The sequence below is a fragment of the Miscanthus floridulus genome, chromosome 14, assembly GCF_019320115.1.
Source record: "Miscanthus floridulus cultivar M001 chromosome 14, ASM1932011v1, whole genome shotgun sequence".
In the NCBI taxonomy this organism is placed as follows: Eukaryota; Viridiplantae; Streptophyta; class Magnoliopsida; order Poales; family Poaceae; genus Miscanthus; species Miscanthus floridulus.
The window spans coordinates 31,105,487-31,131,644 of record NC_089593.1 but is presented as its reverse complement, the minus strand read 5'-3'; the positions used below and the strand labels follow the sequence as shown (position 1 = coordinate 31,131,644).

General features: G+C 41.5%; 1 protein-coding gene across 1 annotated transcript; it reads left to right on the top strand.

Moving 5' to 3' along the window:
- Nucleotides 1–40: 40 nt before the first annotated feature.
- LOC136503295 (two-component response regulator ORR24-like) lies at nucleotides 41–26,158 on the top strand. The gene is made up of 8 exons (XM_066498422.1): nucleotides 41–512; nucleotides 21,402–21,428; nucleotides 21,521–21,634; nucleotides 21,772–21,930; nucleotides 24,054–24,434; nucleotides 24,699–24,775; nucleotides 24,898–25,776; nucleotides 26,099–26,158. Exons 1-8 carry the CDS (start codon nucleotides 41–43, stop codon nucleotides 26,156–26,158), a joined length of 2,169 nt encoding a protein of 722 aa, XP_066354519.1.

Sequence of the window (26,158 nt, the reverse complement as noted above, 5' to 3'; positions counted from 1 at the left end):
TGCAAGCGACCCACTGGAAGCTGATGATTGGTTTAGAGCTATGGAGCGACAACTTAACATAGCCCCATGGGATGACCAGGAGAAGGTGCTTTATGCTTCCGATCAACTTCAAGGAGCTGATTTGGACCAGTGGGAATCATTCCAATTTGGGCAACAAGATGCAAATCAGATTAGTTGGGATGAATTCAAGACTGCTTTTAGATCTTACCATGTTCCTGCTGGAGTGGTGACAATCAAGAAAAAGGAGTTCCGCAACTTGAAGCAAGGCTCCATGTCGGTGTGTGAGTATCGTCACAAGTTCACTCAGCTGTCACGCTATGCTCCAGGAGAGGTGGATAATGATGCTAAGAAACAAGAACGCTTTCTAGAAGGACTGAATGGTGGACTTCAACTGCAGTTGATGACCGTTGTGTATGCTGACTTCCAAACATTGGTGGATAGGGCCATTGTGATCGAGAACAAGCGTCGGGAGATGGAAGAGAAGAAAAGGAGAATTCAAAATCAATCCACAGGTAGCAATGTACGCCCCCACTAAACTCCCCAGTAAGAGTTCTAGCAGAGGTACCAAGAACCAACTGGTCAGTGGAATATCAATCCTCCTCAACAACTCCCTTGGTACTAGCAAGAGCAGCGATTTCAATAAATTTTGTAGGAAATGTAGAAATAATATGTATTGTTATGAATAATATTTCCGCCGCCTCCTACGGAGCAGACATGTTTGTTCCGGTGCATGCTTGTGTTGCATCTTTTATATATGCATAGAAAAAGCATGAAAAGGAGATAAAATAAGATTCTCTAGAGAATATGGCTAAGAAAAATACTAATGCTTGGCCTTAGTTACACATTTGTATGAAGTATTATTTTTTTAGGTACTGTGCCAGGTTCGGATTCTTCTAAATTTAGTAGGATGGCCTAGTGCACTGAAGATGTAGTGGGATGAGGTGAAAACAGCCAGCGTTGCCTCACACTTGGGAAATTACAATCATTCCAATACCGTTCTTGCCCAAGCTGGCAAGGTGCTAAGGACCCCAACGTGACGCTGTAGAATTATCTCTGTGCAAGGACCTGGCCCGGTCACTAGCTGGGCATGACCGGAGTTCATACGTACGTGCTGCCATTGTTTTGGTTGCATTTTGCTTGGGTTGGGTCAAAGTAATTAACGTTGGGTTGGGTTGGGCAGTGCCTTTTTTTTCTCAAGAACAGTGGTGTAAATTTTCTTCAGTGATTTGTCGCAACATGCATGCATATTCCAAAACAATGGAATCAAGGTATTAAAACTGAATGTGCCGCCCCTGAATGAACAGCCGAGACAACAGAAATCGATGAAAAAAACTGCTGCCTCTATTTTCTATGACGACCACCAGGAAAAACACAGCCTCTGTTGAATAAGCAATTGGCTTCTCAGAGTTCTAAACTCGCAATCACCCTGGTATGATTGTTCTATGTTTGTGCCTTTTCTAGTAAGTATGAGTGGAATTATTGAACTGCGGTTGCTTGTTATTCTTGAATGAATGATCGAATTGAATCACATCTAGTGACTACTAATGCACAACCCTTTCACCCTGTTCCAGTCTTCTTCTGATGGGTACATGGTGGCTTTCGCCGGGAAGAAATACGCAGCGAGGACATCACCGGTGTTCGCCACCAACATCTCGTACACAGTGACCGGCTTTACCCTGGTGCGCCCACGAACTGTAGAACCTTTTGCAGTTCTTCACAGTTCCTGAAAAGGGATAATTAACTTCGGGTTGCATTTTTAATGACAAAAGCAGATCAACTAGTGACCGGCATGCATTCGAAAAGCCAGACGATGAGCTATATATGCTCTCCAGTAGTTAATCCAAGAGCAGCACAGCGACACGCCGAGACAGACAAATTCTTGGAAACTTGTCTGCACGATGGTCATTGCATTGGGTGTGTTCAGTGCACTGTGTCGACAATTTTAACGCGGCAACTACAAAATCGGTCAACATACCTCCTCGGCATTTTTCTCAGTTGTCGCTATATCCACACGTTGTACTGTTATATAGTACTATGTTCTTCTAGTTGAATTGATCTTGCCAGTTAGAGTATGCCTAATAATAAAATCCACTGCTACCTGTACATATATTTATAGGTTATTTTAATTTTATAGTAATTGGCTACTAGGACATATTTCATTATTAATACATGATCTACTTTCTTCTCTCAAAAATTTTATAAGAGCTTATGTGTCAGCTAGATGTAAACTTACAGTCTACTTTTCTCTCTTTTCCTCTCTCCCTCTTTAAAGCTCGCTTATGTCACTTTATTATAATTGCTCTTAGGCATTACACGGTCATGAGTTAGACAACCATGTTGATACATTATAATGGTAGCACGCATGTTTTCTTGTGTTGGACAAGGGTACCGGTCAAGAGTTAGACAACCACCTTTTGTATCCTCTTCAACAAATATTGAAATAATGTCAAAAAAACAAATATTAAAAATACATATTTGAGACTTCAAAATTCAATGAAAACAGTTCAAACTGAAAAGCTTTAGATCTCTGTGATACTACAACTTTGAGTTAGGTGGTACCTCCATCCTAGTTCATTTGAAAAATTCAAAAAAAAAATGAATTTCAAGTTATGAGAACTTTAAATAAAATTTTTGATCTTTCAGTGATTTTAAATAAAAAATTTGTTAACTACAAAGTTGTAGATCTCTTCGATTACTACAGTTTTGATATAAAGGTTGTCTTATCCAACTTGAAATTTCAGAAAGTTATGAATTTACTATGGTGTACCTAGTTTTAGAGGAGGCCCAAATTACCAACCGCCTACGTAAATCCATTTTAAACGCGGCCAGAAGGTCTATCTGCCTCTAAAATAGACATTTTAGAGGAATTTGACTTTCCAACCATCTCTAAATTAAAATATGGGCATTTCTAAAGTAGCTTGGCATTTCAGCCTCTAAAAATTGTTTTCTAGACGCGGCCGGCTCACAAACCGTTAAGCAGTTATTGATTGAGCCGTCTGTATGTAAAATGGAGCTAAAATTCACTTCTGTAGTAGGGATGTACTCATAATCTGGCTGCCAAAAAATTCTATTCCTTCTAATATAAACAATATATTTTATGAGTATCTAAGGTTTGTTTGGCAGAGCTCCACTAATTCCAGATCTAGATTCACTTTTCCAAGCCAAACACTTTTTGATCCACAGCGGATCTGCTGCACGAAAACCCTAGATCTGGAGTGTGCTCCACCCACTACGTCATAATTGCACTTCACTGCCGGTTCAAAATACCCCATCACTGCCGGATTTTGAACCGGCACAACCATACCGGCAGTGATGAGGGTAAGCTATTACTATTGGTTCCTACAAACTGACAGTGTTCTTCAACTTCACTGCCGGTTCTTTACACAACCGGCAGAGTTCAGTTCCACCAACACTGTCGGTTCATAAGACCACCCGGTAGAGTTCATTTCCACCAACACTATCGGTTTGTGTTTGAACCGGCAGTGTTATCGTACGAATCACTGCCGGTTTGTGATAAGAACCAGCAGTGATGGCTAAGTCAACCCTGCCGGTTTGTGGCTCCAGTCGGCAGTGCCATCACTGCCGGTTTGTTGCTAACCGGCAGTCATGCTTACGACAACACTGCCGGTTTTCTGCTAACCGACAGTGATGTCACGTTCGTATTTTATTGTTTTATATTTTATTTTAATTTATATTTTTTTCGTGGAATCGGGTTTCGCTTTATATACGCTACTTAGACGACGGGTCCATCAATAATAAACATTATAAATGTTATGGTTACCGTTCAAATGTTCTTATCAAGATCTCGATCTCTCAAAACAAAAAAGAAATGTTCTCAGACTTCACAGATTGTGCAATGCTTCTCGGACTTCTTACAATAATCTGGCGAGCCGCTCTGGGCCATACTGGTCCTTGAACTTCATGGATTGTGCAATGAAAAATACTCCATCTTTTTCTAATACATCGGCTAAGATAAATTTTGCCAGCTCCGATTGCAGCGCGACGATCTCCATGTCTAATAGCCTTTCGTGGTTATATTTCTTGCGCTGTCGTTCAAAAAAGATAATATCTAAAGAGGAATCAGTAAATCATTTTGTTGAATGATTAACAGACATAAATGAAATGGGGATTATACACACCAACTTATCGGCTTCTTCCGATTTCCCCCCGTTGTAGCGAAGCATTGCCCACGTTACATAAAACTCGCATTCATTGTTTCCCGCCGGCTGTTTTAGGTACTTCCTCTCCATTTCGACAACCTTGAATGGGACCTGCGTCCCATCGATATGTCTTCTTCGAGCACTGAGCAACATTAAAAGGAGAAATGTTAGAAAGCAGTATGAGTGATTAGAAAATAATATGTTATTAGGATCGCTTAATAATTCAGCACTGCCACCGGTGCATCCAGATGATGAAATGGTTTTTTCTTCGAGTCCCACACCTCGATCAGATTTTTGGCAAGATTAACACAAATGAAGACGAAATGGTGGCTGCAATCATAGAATTCTAATTATCGAATAATCTTAACAAAAAAAGAAGCATAAAATTAAAAGCCGAGAACACATACTCGCAGTTGTAGGCTAGAAGTATGTGGGTTTTGTTCTTCATCTTGAATTCGTCGAAAACAACAATCAATCTCTGTTTTAGGTCTTCCACGTCACATCCATGGAGGCCTAGACATGTCTTTTTATTGACTCACAAGGGGTCCAAGAAGCCTATATTATCCCATTTGCTTTTTAGAATGCAAAATTTTGCTATACACCTACATAAAAATCATGGGAAGTGCTCAAAAGTTAACAATTTATGTCCTGAGAGAGTAGTTAATTGTAATATCTTGCATGTAGGATACTTACATAGTCCACAGCGTCAACATTTGTGTATCGAGAGAGTGTTTCTAGTATAGCTAGAACAAGCACTCCCACTCGACATCGAATTTCTCTTCTTCAGGATAATTAAAAACATGTGGCGAACAGAAAATAACATCAAAACTAAAGTCCTCTGTCTCTGTTGTTTGAGCCATGTAATATTTATGCAATTGATGCATATATGTTGTCAAATTTTTATACTCGTGATCGGGAACTAAAAGATTGCCCCTTTCATACTTCATTGCCGGTGTTGTCGTCCCTTGTGCATCATAATAGATGGTCGTGGCCTCTTCCATTGTTAATTCGGGGTTGTCTTCAATGAACTTCTGTATCTTTCTTAAATCTTCATTGTGTATTTCATCAGCTCTTGTTGTAGTGTACTGATTCTATGTTTGCCTTTCGAATTCAGACTTCAACAAAAATGGAGGCAGTGAGGCACAGAGATTGAAGAAACTAATACAATCTTCCTTCGAGATGTGTGTTGTAAATTTTCCTTCCATCAAGTTTATAACGCTGTCACTGAACAACCTTTTTCTTTTTTGTTGGTCCACTTTGGGAGCATTAGCGACCAAATCCAAGGACCTTTTCTGTGACTGCAAGGATGCCTTTGATCTTGTTTTGAGCTGAGGTGGAGGAGGAGGAGGATGACGACGAGAATTCTGTTTTCCTAGGGCTGATGAAGATGGAGGAGGAGGAGGAGGAGGAGGAGGAGGAGGAGTCTTCTCTTTTCTTGGGGCTGATGAAGATGGAGTCGGACGAGGAGGAATAGAAGGAGACCTCTGTCTTCTCGGGGGTGATGGCAAGGGATGAGGAGGGAGTGATCTCTGTTGGGAGATGGTGAGTGATCATCATGGTTGGGCGAAGACTCGCAATCTTCATCATTATCAGAGGACAATTGGTGGTCAAGCTTAATGAAGCGCTTGTGCCAGGCCACTTGAGAGCCCTTGTCATCACCAAGTTCCGGCCTGTCTTCCGCTATGGGGTACTCCATGTGTATCTTTTTATACTTCTTATCAAGTATTATATCAATGGTGACATGAGCGTACTCCTGTGGAATTGGGTGGCCATTAATGGTCTCGTCTCCCGTAGGCTAGGCCTAGCCAAGCGCCACCTTGTCCTTTGTCCATTCCTGATGGATGTACAACTTGATATTGATGGGTTCAGTGATGCCATCCACCAGATGAGGCACATTCACATCTTCTTCGTCGAGCAGGGTCGATCCGCAGCTGCTGCGACCCCTAAACTGTGGGCTAAAGGCAGTAGGAGTAGGGTTTTGTGGTACTCCTGACCCCTTGGACAACAAAATTTGCTGGACTCATGCTTCAATAGTTGCCTCAATCAGTGCATCCATTCTTTCTTCCATCTCTTCTAGTCGCCTCAAATACTCTACCTCCTGATCCACTCTACCCCTCGAGCGGCTCCGGTAAGTGTTAGATTCTTGGGGGAATGCTAGTTTCCAAGGAACAACACTAGTTCCTCTAGTGCGACCAAGGTGCTCCTTGGTTCCGAGTGCTTGGGTGAGCACGTCTTTCTCCCTATTAGAAGTGCAAGTCCCTTGCCTCACCTCCTCAGTTACCTAGGAGATCCTCTGAATGAGTTCGCTCATGGGTTGATTTGTGGAGCTAAATCTCCCATCCTCTATGTAGAGTACATTCCTCCCCATACAGTATATTACTGATCTTGGCTCCCAATCGGTGGTCTCAACCTGAACACCTTCCTCAGCAAGGCGATCCATCTTTTCAAGTTCTGCTTCAAATTTTGGCATCTTTTTGCCATAGCCACAAGAGCCGAGATGATGAGGATTCATCGCTTTTGTGAGTTCTCCTTATTCTTCCTGCTTAGTTCTAAGTACTCCTTGGATAACCTGTATTCCTTGAAATCCTACCAGAAGTCCTTCTGCTTGTTAAACTATCCACCATCGAAATCTGGCTCTTTATTTTGGAGGACAAAATTCTTGTACAATGTCCCTTTGAAATTCTTGAAGCATATCCCCATGATTTCTTTTGCTTTTTTCTTAACTAAGTCCTTGTCATACTCCGTTGGGAAAGTGAAATACTCTAGGATCTTGATATCCTATATGTAATCCTTTTCACTTTTGGGAACCCTCCACGGGTCATCATCTTTCTCAATCCACTTCATGTACCTAATCGGGATGAAGTCCCTAATAAGTAACCCGAGGATAGTCTTGTATTTGGTCAAAGCTATAGGCGGTGAGAGTGGATCCCCAAATTCATCAAACTCAGTAATGTGTCAGTGTGCATTCCTACCAACAGGAATCTTTGACATGCCTCACTTGGATCTGGCCTTCCTGCTACCCAAACCCTCTGGCTCCTCGGCCGGCAGAGGCTCCTGCTAGAGACACCAAGTAAGCTATGACCCTCTGAATTGATTAGCGTGTGTGGCTATATAGTCACATGATACCAAAGTTACCTGGCCATCTTGGTCATTTTGACCCATATCAAGCAGGTTGGACGGGGTCCATGGCTGCTCGTTCTCACCATTTATTGGATCATGCGACTCTCCCATCTCAACGATATTAGCTGCTTCTTGTTGCCGATCTGTTCTTTGGCGACGGGGTAACAGGCGACGATGAGTCATGGCTATGATACGATCATGGTTAGTTTTGGCTATGGACAACTACTAATAGCATATGTTCATATATATGTTTAATGCAAAGTCTAATAATAAGTCCACATACAACAAAGTCAAATAATAGCATATGTTCACCTAGAACAAATTCATTGTTTGATTGACCACATACAACAAAGTCCACCTACTGTTCTACGAAACTAAGCCTACATCAACTTCCAAATAAGAAAAACAATGACCATAGCCATAAATAAAAGCATGACATCTTTCCAAGACCAAGGAGCAATTCTCCTAATCTTTACATCTCCAGCGGGTGGCTTCTCTTCAATCTCCAGTGCTAGCAGTTGTCCATGGTTTGCAAGGTAGGCTAGATGACTATAGTAGGCCCTCAAAGCTTCAGCTTTTATGTTGTACTTTTTGTGCAAATTACCAGGGTAGTGATTGACTTGAGCATAGCAATCTTCCCAGCTTTGATAAATCCCAAGCATGTGACCAACATGCACTACATACCATGCCATGGTTGCTTATACATTTAAGTAAATTAGGCATGTGGTAAGTGGTAATGGTAACTCACCAAACAAGAGTTATTATTCAAGTTATATGGCCAAACTAAATCTATTTAATGTTCTTTATCCTTGACATGATAAAAAAATTACCTAAATAATGGGACTGTTTATTATTCGGAGATCAATGTGGTTTAGTAATCATACTTGCTAGCATGCAACATCATATGTCATTGGTTAATAGTTAGCAACATGGGTGCTCATGTGAATTTCTCAAGTAAGCAAGCATACTTTACTTTGGACAGGCATGGACACCCTAGCCTGTAACAAACAAAACATTGAAGTAGGTTGCTAGGAATGCAAATAAAAGCATGTTACTCATCCTCCAAGCAATCGAGGTTACATTTCAAATGAAAATTTTGTAGGGCTGCAAAGTCTATTTTACTAAATCACATAATGCACATAAAATACTCACTTTGCAATCATTGATCATGAGAGAAAGTAAAATAGCTTATTATGTGCATTGCTTTGCTAGTATTGCCTGTCGCTACTGCAACAGTTGAGAGATGCTTTTCGGGAATGAAGATTGTCAAAACAACTTTGTCTAATCGCATGGGTGATCAGCACTTGAGTCATAGACTTATTTGCTATCTAGAGAAAGAAGAAATGAAGAAAGTGACCAATGAGGACGTGGTTTGACGTTTTATGACAATGGAAAGAAAAGTGCGTAAATATGATCTCTGATAGGTAATGCAATGCATCTACTATTAATGGAAAATTCTATAGTTTATTTGCTAAATAACTAACCTATCTGTTTTCTTTCCTTTTAGGCTAGTGGGATCTTCATCAGGGTCTCCTGGATCACATATTATGCTAAATGGGGCATGTTTGGTTCATGATTTTGGGATTCTATCAATGATGACTACACTAAAGTGATCAATGTTGTCTTCTTTTTGTTAAATGGTGAGTGTTATGTTTGGACCAAAATCTCATCTCTATTGCTAGAAGTCGAATTTGATATTAAAATATGGTAGTTGCACATTAGTTATGCTATTTTTTGATTGAACATCATATCGGTTAGTGTAGTTATGAATTAAGTGGTGCACCCCCAATCATTTTGCTCTAGCTTCGCCCTTGACCAGCAGTACACGAATAGCCAAGAAACATAATCACATACTGTCACTTAATGTAGACATAAGTCAACTTTTTTCTTCCTAGAAGTGAATTGGTAAAAATGTGTTACACAAACGTTACCCCAAAATAAGTATTACTGGATTCAAGTAAGCAGCAACACCTCTACTGATTCACAGCAACACCTCTACTAATTCAAGTAAGCAGCAACACCGTGGGACATTTCATCAGAGACATAGCGAGCAGTGAGCCATGCACTCATCGTGGGGGTGGGAAAGCAATTGTTCGCGCGCTCCTGAAGGCCTCGGCAGTGGGAGTGCAGGCATGGAGGAGGAGGGGCACGACCAGCGTCATGGGCGAGGAATGAGGGCACAGACGGTGGGGGGAGGGGTTGGCGCGGGGTTGAAATGAATTAAGATAATTTCAACACGTGTCTCTTTTATACCAATAACTCATCATTGTCAGTTTTGATTGTAAACCGACAGTGATGGGGTACATCACTGACAGGTCATTCCCCAAACTGACAGTGATGTGGTGTAGCAGTTAGGTGTTAAGTTAGGTGTTAAGTAGGATAACTTTTCATTTTCTTTTAAACTCCTCCTACTGGCGCAACGGTTAAGACCCCTCAACTTAGCCCTTGAGACCCATGTTCGAGTCCCAGGTGGCCCAAATTTTTTTGTTTTATTTTATAAATTATTAATTTACTTTGGGAAATAGCTCATCACTGCCGGTTTTGATTATAAACCGATAGTGATGGGGTACATCACTACCGGGTCATTCCCCAAACTGGTAGTGATGTGGTTTAGCAGTTAGGTGTAGTAGTTAGGTGTTAAGTAGGATAACTTTTCCTTTTCTTTTGAACTCCTCCTGCTGGCGCAACGGTTAAGACCCCTCAACTTAGCCCCTGAGACCCGTGTTCGAGTCCCTGGTGGCCCAAATTTTTATGTTCTATTTTATAAATTAATAATTTACTTTGGGAAAAAGCTCATCACTATCGGTTTTTATTATAAACCGACAGTGATGTGGGTATATCACTGCCGGGTCATTCTCCAAACCGGCAATGAAGTGGTGTAGTAGTTAGGTGTTAAGTAGTATAACTTTTAGTTTTCTTTCAAACCTCTACTGGCGCAACGGTTAAGACCCCTCAACTTAGCCCCCGAGGCCTGTGTTCGAGTCCTAGGGGGGGCAATTTTTTTGTTCTATTTTATAATTTATTAAGCGGCCTAAAGGTCAAAAGGAAATAAATAAATAAATAACCCTTGGCACACATCCTATACTAGCGCAGCGGTTAAGTCTCTGAACTGTGTAGCCCGAGACCCGAGCTCGAACCCGAGGGCTGGCACAATTTTTTTTTAATTTTTTATATATCACTGCCGGTTTTCAAAATAAACCGACAGTGATAACCAACATCACTGTCGATTTATTCTCATTAATGTCGGTTTTTTGAAACCGACAGTGATGTTTATATATATTAAAAAAATTCTTTTATATACTGAATAAATAGAAGCATGTGTATTCCTATGTCGAAATGGCTTGAATTTTTTTTGGTAAGCTTGTACACCCAAATTAATTCCCCACACAGGATCTTAGGTTGTTCTGATTAGTTTTTTTATTTATTATAGTTTTTAGTGTGCTGAATGAGACAAAAGAGGGTGAATTTCATCTTGGACCCAATAGATTTTTTCATCCACCTCCACAAAATTCTTATCCCTAGGGTACATTAGAGCATGTGTTAAAGTTTGGCACAATTTCGGATCTTTTTGTGGGTAGACTCAGTTCAACCTATAATTAATCGGTGTCGCGCGTGGAAATTCAATTAAACCTCAGAAAGTAGCAAATCATCTTCGGAAAATCCCAAACTAGGTGTTTCCTTCACACGTGGCATGTGCAAGCCTAAGAAAAAAATTTGAGACTAATACGACACTGGAATACGTATGAACCATAGAAACCTTGATAACCTATGTGTATAGTCATGGTTCGATAAAATGACACATGTACCTCTGTGAATCATGTATACTCCGCCTTTGTCAACATGGCTTGAATTTTTTTTGGCAAGCATATGCACCCAAATTAAGACTCCACACAGAATCTTAGGTTTTTTTTATCAGTATTTTTATTTATTATATTTTTGTCTGTGACAAATGAGACAAAAGAGGGTGAATTTCATCTTGGACCCAATAGATTTTGTCATCCACCTCCATAAAATTCTTATCCCTATGGCACATTAGAGCCTATGTAACAGTTTGGCACCATTCCAGATCTTTTCGTGGGTAGACTCAGTTCAACCTATAATTAAACGGTGTCGTCGCACGAAAATTCAATTAAACCTCAGAAAGTAGCAAACCATCTTAGGAAAATCCCAAACTAGGTGTTTCATTCACACGTGGCATATGGAAGCCTAAGAAAAAGTTTGAGATGAATACGACACCAGAATATATATTTCTAGTTACCCAATAAATATTACATGAATTACATACATGACAATAATTAAACACACAAAGCCGTATAAATTAAAATTAGAACCCAATTAAACTACGACCTTGAAAACAATCTAATAAACATTAATTACTATCAGAATCAGTGCCGGATTTGATCGGGCCACACACACTAACATGTCTCTGTAGCCATATATGGTAATTGATGTCACAGATTATGTATCCGCTTGTATCAATGAAGTCCAATGCATGTATGAGTGCACTCTCTCGTGCCTCACAATACCAAAAGAATGGTCGGCCATAGATGTAACTAACTGAACGACCACTGCCCCTGTTAGTAATCCTTATGCAGTACTGGTGTCCTTCTACAATATGCTGCCCAAGGTTACCATTGCAGAAGTCCTAATCATACCTGAGTTGCTCCGTAGCTTGGTCTAGAATGGCCCACAAGCCACATGCAACATAGGTAAGGTCTTGGAGCGCAATCTGCATGCGGAGAAAAAGAAAAAAAATAGAGAATGTTATTACAATAATAAACAATAAATAACCACGACTTAGATATAAGTGACCATTTTACCACATCCGCACGGTTGTAGCTCACAAACCATTCGCTTGCTTGTGGGACGGGGATATCACCAGCATTCAAAGCAAGTGCCTTGAAGTGTGAGAAATTAGGCACATCATAGCAAACACGTCGAAGTGCCTCTAAACAGATGCGCATGGCATTGAATTGGGCACTTATCACGTTCGGGCTCTGTCTTCCCATCTCGTGGATATGGTTCCGATGATTTGCACCCCTCAAAGGGATGGAAAAACTGAGTTCACACGTCCATAGCCGACCACTTGCATTAGATGTCGTGTTCTCGATGATGTCCGAGATAAAGAACCAGCTAAGTGTTGTTCACAGCCAATCTATTGGGGATATAGTTTGTGACATATATGTATGCAACAATGATATTAAACTAATTACACCTATTTCTTGGCATAAAAAAACAAAAGATGTTGGAAAATATTTCATACAATAGCTGGAACAGGGAACCATGGAATGGCCATATTAGGAGCGAATGGCTCATCACCAGGGTGGAAACCTGATTCTTGTGGTGGGAGAGGTCCGTTGTTCATACCACCTGATCGATAAAATGCCAAAAAATATGAACATAAAATATATGCACAAAAAATTCTTTCAAGTAAAATGTGGCAACATGATTAAATATAGATCAAATGCAAGGAATAAGAATATATATAAATGTAGAATGCAAAGAAACATGAATATAAATATAGATCAAATGAATATAGATAGAATATTGGAGAAGACAACATATCAATACCATTGAAAAATGCAGGAGCCATGACCAAATCATGTAGAGAGAGTGGATTTCTTGATAAGTGAGAGTGAAACGTGAGAAATGAGACTGTGAGAGTTCGTGGGTGGGTGGGATCGATGTATGTGGCCGGCGGTTTATTTTATATAGGGGGACATGGACATCACTGTCTATTTTTAAGTAGAACCAACAGGAAAGTTAATATCACTATCGGTTTTTAAATAGAACCAACAGTGAAAGTTAATATCACTGCTGGTTTGTAAGGAGAACCAACAGTGAAGGTGCATATATGTAAAGGATATATTTATTTAGATAGTACAGTAGGAAAATTTTAACAACAACAATATATTTATTTAGATAGTAATGAAATACATCAAAAGTAACAAAATAAATTAGAAATAAATTACATATATGATAACAAAGACCTTACACTAAAATTCCATATACGATAACAAAGACCTATTTGTGTACAGGTCAATGTTACAATCAATGTGTATCAACACATTGTAATGTAACCACCTCAGTAGCATTCTTCTAGCACCAACTAGGGGCAAACAACAGCACCGAGGTGGTCTACGAGCTATACCGGTTGGAGATGACATGGTGGCATCGATGAATCCGCCTTGTCTGTACATGGCCTTTTTCCAGATGCGCACCACAGCGGATGGCTCTGTGAACCTCGTGGCATCTCCAATCTTCGGCGTTGCTCTATCTTCAGTAGCATTCTTCTAGTACCTCTTGTGTGCACCATTTTGGTGGACTACGACGCATAATGATATATGTGGTTTGTTGTGAGAGGAAAACATTGTATCATGGCTGATAATGCCTGACTAAAACCAACATGATTGAAGAGGCTAGCTCCTAGCCGAGGGCCATTTTATAGAGGCTAGCACTCGTGGTAAATTTTTATTTCTGAACTAAAGTTGTCAAGGTAGGTGGGAGTAGTATTCTAACTGTTGTGGTCAGTGGGAGCACTGTTGGCATGTGAGGAGCATCTACACATCACTTTCGGTTTTAGTTTAAAAACCAACAGTGAATGGAGCCTTCTGTGTTGGTTCGAGCAACCAACTATGAAGAACCAAAACCGACAGTGAAGGGCCCTGCCGCCATCGTAGCCAGTTAGGGGTTAAGTAGTATAACTTTTCGCTTCCTTTCGAATTCCTCTAACTGCCTCAACGGTTAAGACTCCACAACTTAGCCCCCGAGACCTATGTTCGAGTCCCAGCCGGCCCAAATTTTCTGTTTCAATTTTATAAATTATTAAATGACTTTGGAAAATTGCTCATCACTGTCGGTTGTGATTCTAAACCGACAGTGATGAGGAAATATCACTATCGGGTGAATCCTCAAACCGGCAGTGATGGGGTTGTACCAGTTAGGGGTTAAGTAGTATAACTTTTCCCTTCCTTTTAAATTCCTCTGACTGCCTCAATGGTTAAGACTCCGCAACTTAGCCCTCGAGACCCGTGTTCGAGTCCCAGGCGGGCCAAATTTTTTGTTTCAATTTTATAAGTTATTAAATGAATTTTCTCTGTGCACCTTCTTTCTCCGTGGCCTTCTTAGCATTCCTCTTCATCTCGGCCTGATCTGGAGATTAGAACAGTACATGCATCAAGTAAATGGATCACTCAACAGTCAACACACAAGCCACATGCATTCTCATTCACATCTCTAGGAGCACATACATCAATGATCAATGAAGGTTGGAGGAGGAATGGAGCTACTACACCTTTGCTCAATGTCGACTGTGGGCTAGGCTCCTTCGAGTATTGCTAGCAGGGACTACAAACTAGTTGGGGACCAGTGGCATCGAGGAGCTATCGATCCCTCACTACTACTAGTAGCTCGAAAGAGAATGGTTGCCCCAATGTCCTTCTATCGGAAGTCTAGACAATATATTTATATTTATATTTAGCTGGTGTTTAAATTCAGAGAGTAAAGTTTAGAAATGTTATGTCTGGTGTCTAATCGAGTGTTTGAATAGTAATAAGGTCAATCTCAATGGTAGTTTTAAATAACTTTCATTCTCATTAATTGCTATGATACATCGGCATATTTGTTGAGTTGGTAGAGTATTAACGAGGAGGAGAGAGGAGATGAGAGTTTCATCAGGATCAAACATCCTTCACGGTTATATGCATAATGATTACATAGTTAACAATAATCTAACTATCTTTAGGTGCATCAACAATGAGAGCCTCATTGTGATCAAGCCGTACGTAAGCAGGTTCGTCACCCTCTTGAATGATAGGTAAGGGTACGTTCGCCCCAAATGGAGGCATTTCCAGATAGCCCCTATAGTCTTCTTTGTCCGTCACTCCATCGACATCGACAATCTTCCTTTTCCCTTCTAGGACTACTTTTAGCCTTCATTTTGTCTTGTTGTCCCTTGCATATAAGACTTGCATAACATCTCTTGCAAGGACTAAGGGGTCGTCTCTGTATGCGGTCTTAGTGAGATCAACGGTAGTGAACCCTTTGCTGTCAGTGTTGATTTCCTTGAGCCAGACCCACTGGCAGCGAAAAAGAGCTGCCTTCAATGGATCATAGGCTAGCTCCCATATCTCCTCTATGAAACCATAGTATGTCGCCTGCACGTTGCCATTTTCATCATGAGCAACAAAATGAACACCATAATTTTGGTATGTGCTCTTTCCATCTTGTTTTTTGTGTAAAATGTGAATCCATTGATCTCAGACCCTTGGTACTTAAGATATGTACTCGAAGGTCCCTTGACTAAGGCATCTAGTTGATTACCCAACTTTATTCCAAGCAAGCGATGTCGCAACCAATTGACAAATTCCTCATGTTTTTTTATCTAGCCACGCCTATGACCTGCTTGGATACAGAGTTTGCAGCGATTGCCTGTGCTCGTTAATGTATGGCATCACACCCTCGGCTTGCTGGAGAACAGCGAATTGTGCCTGTCTGAAAGAAACAGGGTCATCTACTGTAACAGATTTCTCCCCAATCGTTCCTTTGCCATGTAGTCTTCCCTCGTGATGAGATTCTAGAACTCCGACCCTTTTGATGTCTAGATAATATGTGTAGAACTCAATGGCCTCCTCCGTTGACCATCCTTCAACCATACCCCCTTCTGGCCTAAATCTATTCCTAACATACCTTCTGAAAACTTTCATCAATCTTTGGAAAGGGAACATCTGATGTAGGTACATTGGGCCAAGGGCTCTAATTTGGTCAAGAAGATGAATGAGCAGATGCAATAAGATATCAAAGTAAGTCAGTGGGAAATGCATCTCAAGCCTAACGAGAGTTTTGGCTATGTCCCGCTGCAGCTGCTCTAGCGTGGACACATCAATGACCTTTTTTGAGATCGCGTTGAAAAATGAGCAAAGCTTTATGATTGGGGCGCGGACCCTTGGGGGGAGGATACCACACAGAGCAACAGGGAGCAGCTGAGTCATAATGACATGACAGTCATGGGCCTTCATAGGGCCATAGTTGAACTTGAGTTCTCTCATGTTCACTAGCCTCTTTGGGTTTGCACAGTAGCCCGTCAGGACTTTGAGTTCATTGAAGAAATAAATAAGTGCACACTTTTCTTCCTTCTTCAATGTCCATGACGCAACCGGAAGTTTGAACTAGCTATTCTCTAGCTCCACGGGATGCAGCTCCTTCCTGATTCTCAAGTGTTGCATGTCCAGGCATGTGGCTAGTGAATCCTTTGATATCCCCCCGGTGTCCACCAAGGTGTTAAGAGTGTTAGCGCACATGTTTTTAGTGATGTGCATGGGATCAAGATAGTGGCGTACACTCAGAAATGGCCAGTAAGGTAGTTTCTAGAAAACCAATTTTTTCTTCCAAACGCTCCCATCAGGCGCTGCTATTGCATTGTCCCCCTTCCCAAGGACAACCTCCAGTTTGTTGAGTTCTCAAAGTATCGTAGGCCCGTCTCGATATTTTAGAGCTAAGTGTTTCTCAATAGTACCTTTGAAATCTTTTCTATTCCTGCGGTAAGGGTGATCCTTAGGTAGGAACCTATGGTGGCCCATATAAACTATCTTTGAGTTATTTGGCAGATTTACCGCATCGGTGTCGTCCAAGCACTCGACACATCTAGTATAGCCTTTTGTCTTCTCTCCGAACAACGAACCTCGACCTGGCATATCAGTGATTGTAGCGATAAGTACTCCCTTGATCGTGACATGTTCCTTTTTGTACTCATCCCAAACATCTGGCACACCCTTTTCAAACATCTCCACTAGTTCATCGATCACTGGTTCCAGAAACACATCGATGTCATTCCCAGGTTGTCTTGGCCCTTGGATCAGTAGTGGCATCTAGATGTACGACCTCTTCATACAGACCCAAGGTGGAAGGTTGTATATACATAGCGTCACTAGATAGGTACTATGATTGCTTCTGACCTGGTCAAAAGGATTCATCCCATCTGTGCTCAAAGCAAACCAAAGGTGCCTTACCTCTCCACCGATGTCCTTATAGAACATAGTATTGATAGTCCTCTAGTCACGCCCATCGGTGGGGTGCCTCATCATTGTATCTTTCTTACACTCTTCGCCATGCCAACGCAACAGCTTGGCTGACTTTGCACATGCAAACAGCCTATGCACCCGGGGAGCTATAGGAAAATACCAAACGACCTTTACGGGACCTCCTCTGGTCTTAGTACCCTCATCTGACAGCCCTTCCTTGTACTGTGGAGCTTCACACTTGGGGCACTTATCCAAGTCTTTGCATTTTTCTCCACGGTACAATATGCAATCATTGGAACACGCGTGGATTTTTCAACCTCGAGGCCGATAGGGCAGATCATTTGCTTGGCCAAGTATGTCTTTTCTGGCAACTCGTTTTTTTCTAGGAGCATTTTCCTTATTATACCTAACAACTGATTGAAGCCTTTATCGCTCAATCCGTTTGTCGATTTGAACTCTAACAGCATGATGTTGGCTTTCAGTTTGCTCATTGGACAATTCCTATACAATGGTGTTTTGCCATCTTGTCTCATTTTCTCTAGCTTTCTCAGCTATCTTTCACTAAGACATCTGGTCTCTACATTACGTAGCAGCTGAGAAATGTCATTGTTATCCTCGGTGTCGTCAGTTAGCGTGTTCCTAAACACATTATTAACTGTGGACATAGGTTCCGTATTGACACCGGGTTCCTCATCAGCATCGTGGATGGCTACGTCAGGCATGTCCACATCATCATCATTTTCCTATAGAACATTCACACCAATCTCACCATGCATAGTCCATATCGTATAGTTTGACATGAACCCCATGGTAATCAAGTGCGATCGTATAGAAGACAGGGTTTCCATTCCCAGCATGGTCTTTGGCATCGGTGATAAACTGGCTGACGCCATGTATGTACCGCTTGTCCGTTTGGGACAGATGCATCCACTCCCGATCCATCTCTGCACAAAAAAATACTGAGACAGTAATTACAAAAAATTAATAAGAAATCAAGCTTTATGAACAACAATTGTAGCTCGAAAGTACTATTTTTGGAAAACATTATTGTACACTAATTATTGGAAAATTGAAATTGGTAGCCCTGGCCCTGTAAATTGAAAATCATAGTAAAAAAACAATTATTGTGCAATCATGAAGAACATCTATTCTACTCTACTTCTAAGAACTAATTATAGCATCACATACTAACAATGATGATCTTGACCACCATGAAATAATTAGCTAGGAATTTAAATGTGTTCATAGACACCAAACGTTTGGATGATGGATTCACCATAATTTGAGCCTTACACAAATGTCCAATTGGAAAAGTGCTCTCTAGAATGGTGAAAGAACTAGAATGAGAATCAAGCAATGTAGCCATCAAAACGAAGCTAATTAAGCAACAAAATCAAAGGAGTGGATGTTTGTTACTAACCTTAAAGCAAAAACATCAAGCTATTCTTCAAAATCCAAGCACTAGCTTCATGGTGAAGAGCAACCCAACAATGGAGGGAAGTGTCCAAACGCACTTCTCTGTTCTCGGGATGGAAGAGATGAGAAAGGAGAGGATGGCTGTAGCCTTTTATGTTGTAGATTTGTCACCGTCGGTTCTTGGCTAGAACCGACAGTGATAGAGCCTAATCACTGTCGGCTCTTGGATTAAACCGGTAGTGATGAGTGGCCGCCAAAACACTGCCGGTTCAAGCCACAAACCGATAGTGATGTGGTCATTCACTACCGGTTTTAGCCTAGCCCCAATCATTTTTTTCATTTTCAAGCTCATAACCGGCAGTGAAGGTACGTCACTGCCTATTCTCACAAATCCGGCAGTTATGATGTCGACAGTGATATGCAAATCTGGCGTAGTGACCAAAAACTTGAGTTTGGTGGAGTCGGGGAAAATTAACCACTACCGCCGCTCGTTACGCACAAATAACGATTTGCATTTTGTTCTGTTTCGCTTCTTCTCCCTTGTGCTGTGTCCGCCACGACTGTCCTCGCCTCCAACGACACCAGCGAGCACCACCCCCATCGCAACTGGCCTTGCCCCTTGCCCCAACCATGGCTAGCCCCCAGCAACCACAACCGGCCACCGTGGCGCGCCTGTCCCCAACTTGCGCCATGGCCGAACGCGACCGGTCATGGCCGCCTGGCTGCACCTGGCTGTGGCCAAGGACGTCGCGCCCGACCATGCCCGCGCCTAGCCGTGTGGCTGCACCACCGTGCCCGGCCATTGCTGCGCCGCCGTGCCTGACTGTGACCGCCGAGGCGGGCCTAGCTGTGGCAGCGTGCCGCGAGCCGCGCGGTTCCTGTGCCCGCCTGGGCAAGAACTGAGGAAGAAGAACCTCTTTTGTTCTTTCTTTTTTTCATTTTTCATTGTGGCCCCTGAATATGTTTTTATAATTGATATATATGTTATTAATTCCCTGTTTACATATAATAAATAAACAAGCTAAAAGATACGCAGGTTGACTGGCATGGACCACAATATGGTTATCACCAGGTCAGCGCTTGCCATACCACGGTCCGCACGACTCCCCCATCGGCACCTCTCCACGCAGCAGATGCACCAACAGAAAACAAATTGAGTGGCCGATCGATAGTGGGGATGGAGACTCTCATGAAATTAAAGCAGATCGGAGATCTCCAATTGTGTCGTGTACACCATGCATGGACGGCGAGTATCAACATCCTTGGAGGCTCCTCCATCAGGACCGGCGGTGAAGACGGGTGAATCCGGCTGCTGCAAACTGCAATTCTTAAACCGTGGGCGATTCTTGGGTGGTTTGACTGGTTTTCCATACATCAAGAAACTAAAGCGAACCACAGCACACAGAGCAAACCTAGCAAGGCCATGGATTTAAATAGCGGGCTATAGCAACGCTATAGCGCCGCTATAGCCTCTGGAGAGAGCTCCCGCTACGCTATTTCTATTTTTTCGCTATGTCATTTATAACCACTATATTATGCTTTAAAATCGCTAAATTGATTAGCTGTGACTTTAAAATAGCGCTGCTATTTCAACTTTAGCTTTTAGAGTGACAATCTACTTATTATATATTTATATTTTGCTGTTAAGTTGATCTTTTAGAAAATTGAACACTTGAGTCTCACAAATTGTGCTATAATGCCATATTAAATAATATTCCCTAGATTCCTAAAGCCTTGAAAATATATTTGTGTTCAGTAATTTTCACGATTCTTGTGTTTTTATGAAATAATTACTTGATTTTTTATGGTTTTCTTAAAAACCGCTATCTGTCATAGCTCCGCTATAGCTGCGTTATAGCTTTATAGCTTCTGAAAAAATACCGCTATTTACAATAGCCCGCTATTTTAAACTTTGAGCAAGGCTAAGGCTGGTGGTAGAAGCGTAGGATAACTGAAGGCGGGAATTAATGCACATCGCAAGGATGGACACCTTCCATTTTTGCAGCTGCGCGCATGCATTCCGATCTGTGCTCTTCCCTAATCCCCTTTGCCCCTCCGTTGGACTCTGTTGTAGACCATAACTCTTAAACCATGGGCGATTCTTGGGTGGTTTGGCTGGTTTTCCATCCATCAAGAAACTGAAGCGAACCACAGCACACAAGCAATGAGCAAACCCAGCAAGGCTAAGGCTGGTGGTGGCAGCACAGGATAACCGAAGGCAATTAATGGACATCACAAGGATGAACGCCTTCCATCTTTGAGCCGCACGACTGCATTCCGATCCGCGCTCCTCCCCCGATCCCCCTTTCCCCTCCGTCAAGACTCCACTGCAGACCGCAATTCTTAAACCATGGGCGATTCTTGGGTGGTTCGGCTGGTTTTCCATCCATCAAGAAACTGAAGCGAACCACAGTACACAAGCGACGAGCAAACCCAGCGAAGCCAAGGCTGGTGCTTAGCTAAGCCATGTATTATTGCGAGGGAAACTCCGCATCGCAAGGATGAACACCTTCCATCTTTGCAGCCATGTGCATGCATTCCGATCCACGCTCCTCCCCCAATCCTCCTTGCCCTTGCTATAAATCCCCCCTTCCCATCTCACTCGCTGCATTGCTCTTCTTCAATCTTCACCCGGAAATCGCCTCGCTTACTTAGCTTTTCCCTCTGTCTCTGTTGCATCCTGAAGGTTCTTGGACGGAAACCATTTCAGCAGGTAAGAAAGTTCGAGTCTTCTCGGGTTCCTTGCTGGGATTTGGTGGTCGGCGGTTGCTTTCTTGAAACTGATCTTGTTCGTTTTTTATATAGGCGAAGAGATGGACGCGGACACATTCCCAGCGGGGCTGCGCGTGCTCGCCATCGACGACGACCGCGTCTGCCTCAAGATCCTAGAGAGGCAGCTCAAATATTGCAACTACAATGGTGTGTGTTCTTGCCTTCTTCTTAGCCGCCCCTATTTCCCCCGATTCCGTTGTGATACAATTTTAGGCGAGACGATGAAATTTTTGACGGTTGGGTGATTTTGTTTTTACGGTTGGAAGTCTGGTGCTGTGATGCAGTGACGGTGGTGTCGGACGCCAGGATGGCGTTGGACATGCTCAGGGAGAGGAAGGACGGGAACCAGTTCGACCTGGTGATCAGCGACGTCGTCATGCCCAACATGGACGGCTTCAAGCTCCTTGAGCTCATCGGCCTGGAGATGGATCTCCCAGTCATCAGTAAAGCCGGCCCTCGCTCAAACTCATTTTCCCATTTTTATGCATGCCATTCTTCTGATCGTGCAGACAATAGCAATCTTGAGAATTTGTAGTACTACCATTTTTTTGGATAGATGCATTGAACGGATTGCTTATTATAACTCAATAGAGCTGCTGGTTATGAATGTTTGGGCAGGATATCAATAAATGATACATATGCCAATCATAAATCTTGATTTTGGGGTGCATGTGTTCAGATACAATAAAGCTAATAACTGTTTGTGTTCTAGTTTTGTATGTCACCATCTGTTCCTTAGTGCTAAGTAGAATGGAGCTGGCTGCTTATTTTTGTCATTTGTATAGCTTCATATTCACAGTTTGTTTGTAAGCACTGCATCGAAACTAAAACTTTGTCCGTCGTTTTCGGTGTCCATTAGACCGTTACTTTTTGTTCATAAGCGCATTCATTAGCCCTATGGAAAGTACATTTTGTTTTTATACTTGTGTGTGTATTTTTTGTATAGCCAAGTCGACCATCTAAATAGTTACATAACATTGATGTTTCCAGTTTTAGTTACATATATGCTACAGTTCCCTATATGTAATTAACTTTTGTTGTTTTGTCGTTTTGTGCACTACCATTGGTTTGTCAAAAAGAAAATTATTTCGCCAAAACATTCCTTCTGAAGTACTACCGTTTGGTCAAAAATAATTTTTCACATTTGACTTTGCACGGTTCTTGACGCGCATCTTTTTTCACTAAAAGGTCAACGTGTATCTTTGACCTCTAATTTGTTCTAGAATATTTCTTAAAATTCTTCAAATTCATGAGGCTTTGCAAGTGTTTCGAATACAAATCTATACATATAACATATATATCTTAAAACTCATTAATTTAAAAGTTAATAATGTTTGTATTTTTCGACCAAAGCTTGCCCAAAATGACATGATTTTGCGACCAGAGGGAGTATCTTTCTTTTGGAATTGTATTGTTGTTATATACTTTGCTGATGTGGTAAGCACCCTTTCCTATGTCTAATTGGTCTTGGGGTAGATTTATCATCTAAACCATTTTTTTTCCTTTCATTTTCTTGCATTTAAGAGGGGAAAACCTCACTGCGCTATGGTTCAAACCAGCTACCCCTTCTAGCCATAACTGAAGATTGTCCACTAGGCTGTGGCCTAGGGCTAATGAACTGTTTGGTTCAAGAACTATAATGTAAATGACAACGGTAATAATTCACACTCGAGTGCCAGTGGTAACAAATTTAAATAGGCCGGTATCAGTTCCCAGCGTGATATCTCATTACGGCTGGACTTAGACAAACATGATTTAACATCATCTGTTACCCATCACATTACAAAATATGTCAACCAAACAACACGTAAGATGTAAATGCAAAGTAGGAAGCATATTAGTGAACCATTTAGAAATTCACATTTTCAGATTTCATCTAACTTTTTTTTACTGCGTTTGGATCGAAATTTCTGAAACTTTGTGAATTTCATTAATTTCAGCTGCAAAAAGAATTTTTCAACAAACCCAAATCCAAATCGCTGAGTCAATCTAGCTTCTGAACTGTTGTTTGTAGTTCATTTGATATGCTACTTTTTGTCCGTATGTAGTAGGTGCAATCACTAACTACTAAATGTTGTTTCGTGTAGTTTCGTGTGCTACCATTTGTTCGTATTTAAGTAACAGGAGCAATCAGTCTAACAATTGAATCCTATCATTTATGTGTGGTTTCATACGTTGCGATGGATTAGTAAGCTCTAGGTGCAACCAAGATAACTTCTGAATTTGTTGCCTGCAGTTTGGTTCATTATTATTGATTTTCATAATAACTAGTCGTTTCCATTAGGATTTGAACAATGCCCCATTCTAATAAATTTGTAAAGTTTCTTTTATGAAATTATTTGAAATGACAAAAGTGGAAATGATAGAGAATTGCATTTACTATGTGTATGACACATTTTCTTAAAAATGAAAGTAAACAACAAATGTAATGCCTAAAGAAAACAGAGATTGAAAAATGTGCCTAGTCAATTGAACATGAAGGCCACTAGATCATTCATTGTTCAGTCTATTAAGCTTGTTGACTTCTGTATGAAATAATTGACATATGTTGCCTTATGTCATGCAGTGCTATCCGTAAACAGCGAGACGCAGACTATAATGAAAGGGATAAAGCATGGGGCATGTGATTATTTGGTAAAACCAGTGCACCTTGAACAGCTTAGGGGCATATGGACACATGTGGTGAAGAACAGTAAGACTGATCCACGGAACAGCATCAACAGTGGCAGTGATGATGATGTTCAGAAGTTGCCATATGGAGATGGTGATAAAGGTGTGAAGGATGGAGCAAACCATAGAAACAAGTATTCAAAGAAAAACAAAACGGTTGTGGATGTTGCTAATGAGGACAACGAGAACACATCAGCCCAGAAAAAGCAAAGGGTCCAGTGGTGTGGTCAACTACACCAGAAGTTTGTAGAAGCTGTCAGTCAGATTGGCATCGACAGTAAGTTCCACTACTACAGAAAATCTTTTCCAAGGCATTGGCCTTTTATTTTCCAAGGCGGGCGGGCTGGGCGGCCACCTCCGTAGGTCTGGATTAACCATGACCTTTGGACGGAGGCGGTTGCGTTGCCTGCCTCCGTTAATCCAAAACGCCCGTCTCTAATAAAGTACTGTAGTAGTGTTCTCACGTTCATGGCTTTATCTAACAACAATTTTTCTGTTAAATATGTTTCTCTTAACAAATATTTTGTTGCTGTAAATGCAGGGGCTGTTCCAAAGAAGATATTAGAAATCATGAATGTGGAAGGCCTTACAAGAGAGAATGTTGCTAGTCATCTGCAGGTTTGGTTTCTACTCTTATGCTCGATCACTATGCTTGTGTTCCTATCCACTATATTATTGTTAAAGATATTTGGACAAAACATGTTTCTTAACAAAATGCTTTTCCTATTTTGTGATTTTAGAAGTACCGAATCTATCTCAGAAAGCTCGGTGATGGCACACTGAGGAATTCCAATCCATTTGCTGTTGAAACTGAAGCATTGCAGAGAAACATGCGTGTCCCCTCCTTCATTGGCTCTACGAGCTCAAGCAACCATTCTTCGTCTCGTTCTTGCAGCTCCTATGCGAGTATATTGCGTGGAATGATTTTGGGATCAAGTAGAGGTATTCCTTTCGAAGACATAGCAAATGATGACATGCTGGCTCCTTCTGGTCATTTACCATTGCAGTCTCCTGAGTTGGTGAAACAGCCTTCGGTTCAGCTTCAATCATGTTCTGCTGGCCGATTTAACGTTGCTAGGGAAGTTCACCAATTTTCAGGACCTAGCAACTCCTCGAAAGCTGTTGTGCCATCAAGGTTTTCTGATCTTGGTCATAATGTTGGAAAGCCTGAAGATCCTAAGCAAGGTAACATTTTCAAGATCAACCAGTTGTCTAGACTTGCACACTCCTCTGGACAGATTCCAACTTTCGGAAATGAGTATCAGAAGAAAATCACAGGAATCATGGGGAAAGCCGTACCAGTGGTAGGTTTCAGAGAGCAAGTGGCACCATTTAGCTTTGGGAATGACACACACTCTACATTGACACCGATTAGGAATTCTGCTTTGGCTAGTTCTTCAAGCACTAGACCTGACCTTCAAATAGACAATTCTGCAATGCTGACCCAGGTGCTGAATGGCGGTGGTGCAAGTGACAACCACCATGATGGTAGCACCGTTAATCATCAAGCTGTTAGTGACCAAGTGAATAACATCAATGAATTCCTCATGGGAACAAGTGAGGCACAGAGTGTGGACAGTGATGACTTGGATGATTTCCTTGCTTCCTTGGTTAATCAAGTAAGATCCTTTCTCCTCCTTTTTATGCATAAAATCTGTCTCTGTCCTTATTTTCATTTTACTTCATTTCACATTTTTGTGCAAAAGTAAATTAACACATGAGGAATTTACCTAACTAATGTCGGTTTAATTACTTCTAGTTAAATAAGAAATACTTCTAGTTGTTAGTACTCGGTGCATTGCTCAGATTCATTATGCTTGTTCATGCATAACCTGACCATAAGACATGCTAAATTGCTACCTTATTTTAAATTCACCCCATCTAGACTAAGGATTTGCATGTGGAATTGATGACTACTACTTATATGATGTTTTCTTTCAGAAGGATTTCGTCAACAATGGTGATTCTTTGATTGACGGGGATTGGGAATTTGCCCCTTGA